We start from the raw sequence: 6,686 nt of genomic DNA on the forward strand, positions 1-6,686 counted from the left end.
TTATAAATTATATATCATCACATTTTTGAAATAGTATGAGCAAAATTTAAGAGTAACAATAGAATTTAATTTTCATCAGACGTCATGTCTTCCCCTCGGCGCATTGCATCCAAACCAGACATAGCTTCAGCCTCAACATCAAATTCATCATCGGCACCAACAATGACAATGCCCAATGCATCTGCAACCCCAACCACAGCCGAATGTCCGGAAAAAACCGCTTCTCCTCAAACCGTGGTTGAGGGTTCCCGCGACACCCTGGATACTCTGGACTGCGGTAACGCTCCGAGCACAAGCGGTCAACGAATGAGATATTCCCCACTAGGGGCGGACTGTGGCCCTCCGGTTAGCACCTGTACGTTTCGGGTGCGACGGGAGCTAAACGAGATCCGAAAGAATCCGCCGCCCAATTGCAGTGCCGATCTGTTCATGGACAGGTTGCTCCATTGGACGGCCACGGTTATCGGTCCCACCGGCTCCGTCTACGAGGGCGGCCACTTTGAGCTGGACATTCGCTTTCCCCTGAACTATCCGTTCCGGCCACCGCGTATACGCTTTTCGACGCTCATCTACCATTGCAACGTGGATTGCGTGGGCGCCATCTGTCTCGACGTGCTGAACGAGCGCTGGTCGCCGGTGATTAATGTGTCCAAAGTGCTGCTGTCGATCTGGCTGCTGTTAGGAGAGTGCAATCCAGAGGACCCCCTGGTCATGTGCATTGCCGAGCAGTACAAAACCAATAGGCAGGAGCACGACAAGGTCGCTCGCTTCTGGACCAAGCGTTTTGCCATGCCCAAAGAGGCAAAGTCCAACAATTCGAATCTTAAGGAGCCACACGAGCCAGCGAAGTTAACGGAACCACAGAATCCAGAGCAACAAAATAGTTTTAGCAAGCCAATGTAAATTATTTACCCAAAGAATTCAACGCAGGCACTGGTCCGGGTTGCTAATGAAGATTCGATCAAACTCTGACTCTCTGATCGAAACTCTGTCCTTCCTGAAAATCACATCTGCTGTCTTTGCTACAAATATACCATTTTGCTATACATATTGAGTCCTATCGCGAACTCTTGAGAGCTTTTCTCGGTGAATCAGGAACACAAGGCAACAAACTCACCCACTCTATGAGCTCCAGCCCCGGTCGCAGGCCCTGTTTCAGCCCTCTTCCTCTGTTCAACCGTTCGAGTCTGACTCGCTGAGATAGCCACGTGGTCCTCTGCCGCTCATGTCTATGAATATTCATGAGCAGCCAAAAAAAAAACCGTGCCGGAGGCGTTGAAAAAACATTACAGAACAGAAAAGTGGAAAATGGGTGAGCGGATGACATTGAAAAATGAATTGGAACGCGAGCGAAGGATGCCAAGCGATCAACATCAAGGAATAGTTAAGAAATACGACCATATTCTATTTTTTTGGGAGACACCTTTCTCCCAATTTGGAATAGCTAGATATGAATTCAGGAGAGTCGGGTCCTGATTTAAGTCCTGTTCTACCCTACAATATGAGCATCTAGATATATAATTTGTAACTCAGCTGCTTAACTGGGATTCCCAGGAATAGAGGACTTAAGTCTGACATCTCAGGAGTAAAGTAATGTAATCCTGGCTTCAAGGAGCGAAAGTTGAAACGACTGTAGTTGGGTGGAAAGAAAAGCCATTTTCTGGCTGACAATGTCATCAAAGTTGCGAGCGAACCTTTCAATATCCCATGCTTAAGGTCCAATCCCATTCCTTGTCTGTAGCTCTGTCGCTCGCCCCAACAAGTCAAACGTTAATGAACTTAAAGAAATTAATTAAAGTGGCAAGCACTGCTACCCACATACCCGAACGAGTACATACATATGTACATACATATATGTATGTACAGTGTACAGCTTAACGCCCGGCCCCAATGCCTTTATTGGAAACGACATCCGGGCTGGACATCACCCGGCGATGTCAACGGCGACGGCAGCGAATCGAATGACGGTGCCAAAGTAAATGCAATAAAAGCAAGTTGCTCCATGACTCGACTGTGCCATGGCTGCTACGAAAAGAACGTTAAAAATGAGGAGAAACGGGGTGGAACGATTCCTGGCATGGGCCGGATCGATCCGACTGCGAAATGCCCTGAACTCATCAGCCGGCAATCCCGGAGGTGGTGAACCACAAAAGTGATGCCTCCATCTGTGGCTGAGGTCCATTCCCCATTCGACTGGCTCGGTCAAATATCCGGTAGACTTCAGAGGACTCTACCCCACGCAGAGGAAGGTGCCGTGCGGTGACAGTGCCACACTGGAGCTGCACCCTTGGCCATTCGCACCCGGGCTAATCGCAAGGTTAGGGGAGGCGAGCCGATTCAATGGCATTTTCCAGCAAACAGGCAAATAACTTGGACAATCCATCAACTCCTGGCCCTGGGTTTGGAGACGAAAGGAAGAGGAGGTCGTTCAGTTACGGGGATATAGCTGGAGGGGAAGCTCGATTTGGTGTACGAGTATTACGAGCATTGGGATTGGATTGCCGGATCCAGGCCTGGTGACTTTCGTGGATAATCAGATTGGGTAGATAGTTGGCACTCCATGTAGTTGTTAGCTGGACATTTGCCTGCAGCGGAAAGGATTTGGTGTCGGATGGGGACGGACTCTAGACTGTGTTTGGTGCACTGACGGTACAATTCACATTTGCTTCGACTGCAAGTGAATTGATTTCGGCTTAATTTTGGGCAAAGTCAATTAGGGTGACCATTACGTTAAGAATGTCTTACCCTGGGTCTACTGGGTTGACCGTAGTTTTAGAAAAATACCTTCCAGGGTAGTAGTCGTATAGAGTTTTGGAAAAACCCACATTGAGCCAAGTACTATTCATATGAGTATCTGCTCGAGTGTCGCTCTTCCACTTAGCGGATAAGCCCATCAGCTGGTGAGGGGTTCTTGTGTCACATGGTAATAAATATTGCCACATGTTAAATGTTTTGCTCGCCTCATGGCCGTGTCCCTGCCGGTGTGCCAGGGCCACTCGCCGATATTGCAGAAAATTACTAAATGAGCCTGAGAAGTGTCCTGCTGATGATGTTCGATGTGGAGTGGAGCATCCAAACGCTCAACTGGACTTAAAACCCTTTTCCAGGGCATTTTCAGAGGCAGAGCCAGACTCTCTTCGATTGAATGCCGTGTCAAGCACTGTCTGCACTCTCAGCTTTTATTGAATTCCACTACAGTTTTTATGAGAAGAGTTGTAGATGTAGATGACAGCTGAAGAAAAAATGTAAAATATGACAAGAAACCGCAAAGGTCTAGATGTAGGACGGAGTGACGCGTAAGAAGCGTCTCACACGTCCCTTCTCGTTAGTTTTCTATTTTTTTATACTCAAGTGGATAAGAGATAAGAGATAGGGAATGACCATATTTATCAGATCACCGAATTGGGATCAGATTGGATCATTATTATATCCAGAAATTATAGCCAGCAGCTTTGCTACCTCACAGAAATCAACATTTCTGCATTTCAAAATATATTTTTTAAACGGTAAGCTAAAAACACAAAGTGTTTGGGTACACTTTATAGATGCATTTATTAGCTTTATAGAATGACTTAATCTATTAAAACCAGATGTAAGATACTTGAGTTGTGTGAAAAAAAGAAGCTCTACCTCTAAGACACCGTTCCAAAAAATATCACACTTCTTTAACAAAAAGTTCCGCCAAAGAAAAAACCACCATAGTTCTTAAAAAAATTTGAAAGCCCACAGTCTTTCAGAAGTCGGTTTGGTTCGAAGGGGAAAAAAAGGGGATTTTGTCGAGTAGTGTCTCCAGACTGGATTAGTAGATACGGATGTTCGACTCAAAGGCTTCCGCCTCAACGTTCCTGTGTACCTAATGGTGGTTTTTTTCAATGCAGTCATCCGACCTCAACAAAGCGAAATTAATTTCGGCATCCGACTGCAACTGAAGAAGGTTCTAGGGCTTCCCCAAAAATCCGAAGCCAGAGACGCAATCGAGTTGGCAAAAGCTTAGAGGCTGGCGAGCCTCAATTAATTTAAAATATTTCCACAAAAACTCAACCCTTGCTGAAGCCTAAGATGCTGTAGGCGAAGCTGGATATGGAGCTGGAGCTGAGTCTGAAATTGAGCATGAAGCTTATTCTATGGCCATTAAAGGGACAGGGAATTGGGTTTGTAGTACTGCTGGTACTTTGGCTTCTGGAGCTTTTCGCTTTTCGCTTGCTGGTAATCTCGAATTTTAATTAAGCCAGGGGACGCCAGGCTCTATGGCCTGTGCTGGGACTGGGCTTATCACTGCGATTAGAGTACCAGTGTCTGGAGTCTGGGGTCTGGTAATTTTCGCCATTCGACCTAAATATTATTTTACACCCTGCCCTAACTAGAACTGTGCATGCCCACTATAACAGAAATCGTCACAATGCCGCCAGGCTGCAACTGTTTCACTAAAAGAGAAACAAACCAGCAAACAAATCGTACAAAAATCGCAAGCGCTGTATGTGAGGGATGCCTGGGTGCATGAGGGTATGGGTGCTGTTACCGGACATGTTGTTTTATGCGTTTTATATTTTGCCAGCACAAAAGTTATGGTTTCTATGAGAAAGCAGGCAAAGAGGCAAAAAGTTGCTGGAGCCGAAAGAAAATGAGAATCCCTTGCTCGTTTTCTTTTCATTTTTGCCAGTACAACTTCCTGAGAAAGAGGTAGAGGATGGAAAGCGGAATGAGGCAGTGAAGGGCATGAGAAGGGATGCACTTGCTCTTTTAGTTAAATGTTTGAAAAGAAAAATTAAAAACTTTTTACAACACGGGCTCCTCTGCCATAATATCCTGTAAGCGGGCCAAAATGCAAGTGGTAAAAGTTAAGCGACCAAGCGTCAGCAAACAATCGGTTGGTGATACAGGGTTGCGGATTGTAGGTGCTGTTGGTGCAACAGCAGAAGAAGATTATGACAACCCCCTTTGGCCAGCTCCAGCTCCTGCTCCAGCACCAGCTCCCGCTAGCTTGCATGCGTTTTTCTAAAAAGCGTCTTAATCCCGAGTAAGAAAAGCCGTAGGCAGTGACACCCACATGCAACATGTTGTATGCTGTATGCTTTATGACGCATGCCGCCTCTCGCCTGCTGCAGGCCACATGGCAGATATTCTTGTTTGAGGAGTCGCAAGCTGTATCTGTGGTGTGTGTGTTGTCCTCTTATGCACCTCTTTTAGAATCACTTTCAATGAACTATATCCGACGAACATCTCATATTGCTGTTTTGTATTTATAAAGATCAAACGATTTCTATTTCAACAAATATGCTATTGAAATGAAACAACGGACCTAAACTCTATGAAATGTGCTTACTTGATTTGAGCTTTAAAATGTATGAGAGCAATGTTAATTTCTGCTTAAGTTGAGTTTTAATATAATTTTTTCATGTTTTCAGAAGGATACCAGATTTGGATAATAATTGTAATAAAAAAGCATTAGTATGCGGAATTATAACGAGTTTAAAATGGATGCAGACGCACGGATCTGCCGCTTAGAATCACTTGCGGTGCACCATAGATGGACCAACCTCCTCATACTCTTCCTTCGAGATACACATCAGTTTAAACGAAGGCAGTGAGTTGAGTACCGATCCACCCATCCAGGAAGCAAACTGGCGATCGGGTGGTGCCATAATTCTGACTCTCATATTGGAGGGCGCCAGTCCGGCGATCTCCCGCTGTTTGCGCTCGGCAAAGCAAGGAAGTTAAGTAGTGCCCACCGACAGCATGATGTTGCCGAGCAATTCTCGTCGAACGTCCTCGTCGCACGATGGCATGAGACAGAGCATTACCTTCGTAAATGGGGACAGCATGAGAGAACCCGTCGCCAACGTTGAGTATAATCCCTGTAGAGCAACCCGACGAATATATCGCCAACACCTGCTGACTGGCCACATACATGGCCAGTTGGAGAGATGCGCAGCTCATTGTGGAGTGCCTGATGCCAGACCTTCTCCACTCCTTCCCAATCAAATTGGATTGAATTGGATAACTTGCAGTCTTCTAGATCTTCTTTCATTTGTAGATCTTTTTACAGTGCTGTCGACAACATACCCTTCACGTTATAGGTCTATGCACTTTCAGAAGACGTTTGTATTTTATGCATGACTTCACCTGTGAGTAAATGCATTAGATATTTAGCGTGCGTCATATTAATAATCTAATTTTGTTGAAGGCCGTATGCATACTTACATATGTAAGTATGTGCAATATGTACGTGTGACCAGCAAGTGATTAATTTACAGAAATTAGGGGAGGGAGAAACTACTTTTGCAAGAGCAGGTGATAATTTAATATTTCAATTAATACATATTCCGCTGAAACTAAATACGAATACAGGGAATACATTTTTTTCCAAGCAGTCAATCGGAAAAAAATTGTTGAAGAAGAAATTTTATAAAATATTTTCGTCTCGAAAATTGTCTGCGTAGCTTGTTCGTAACTCACACATGCAACCGCATTCTATTTTTAAATTTGTACGCTCTCATAAGTGAGCGATAGAGAAAGGCGTTAGTTTCTTGGCTTTTCGTCGTTCGTCCATATATTGATTCAGTACTGCAATTCCAATTTGCCTTGCAGAGGGTATTATGATTTTGCTTAGTCATGTCTTTCCTAAAAAACGATCGAAATGTAGATTTCTCAAGCCGATCGTAGTCGGATCGCTGTTTGTATGTATC

The 6,686-nt window shown here is 44.8% G+C and overlaps 2 protein-coding genes across 2 annotated transcripts; one reads left to right on the top strand and one right to left on the bottom strand.

Annotated features, from left to right (window-relative positions):
• Nucleotides 1–944, top strand: LOC117891342 (ubiquitin-conjugating enzyme E2 D2). Its single transcript, XM_034796766.1, has one exon. It carries the CDS (start codon nucleotides 85–87, stop codon nucleotides 901–903), a length of 819 nt encoding a protein of 272 aa, XP_034652657.1. The 5' UTR covers nucleotides 1–84; the 3' UTR covers nucleotides 904–944.
• Nucleotides 945–5,466: 4,522 nt separating this feature from the next.
• Nucleotides 5,467–5,798, bottom strand: LOC117903269 (actin-like). The gene is given in 1 exon segment (XM_034815172.1): nucleotides 5,467–5,798. A coding segment is annotated over 1 exon segment (291 nt). The 3' UTR covers nucleotides 5,467–5,507.
• Nucleotides 5,799–6,686: the final 888 nt, after the last annotated feature.

Source organism: Drosophila subobscura, chromosome A (genome assembly GCF_008121235.1).
Source record: "Drosophila subobscura isolate 14011-0131.10 chromosome A, UCBerk_Dsub_1.0, whole genome shotgun sequence".
NCBI classification, from domain to species: domain Eukaryota; kingdom Metazoa; phylum Arthropoda; class Insecta; order Diptera; family Drosophilidae; genus Drosophila; species Drosophila subobscura.

Bases quoted from the DNA above. Each gene is read 5' to 3' on its own strand.
- LOC117891342 (XM_034796766.1), top strand. From the start codon at position 85: ATGTCTTCCCCTCGGCGCATTGCATCCAAACCAGACATAGCTTCAGCC.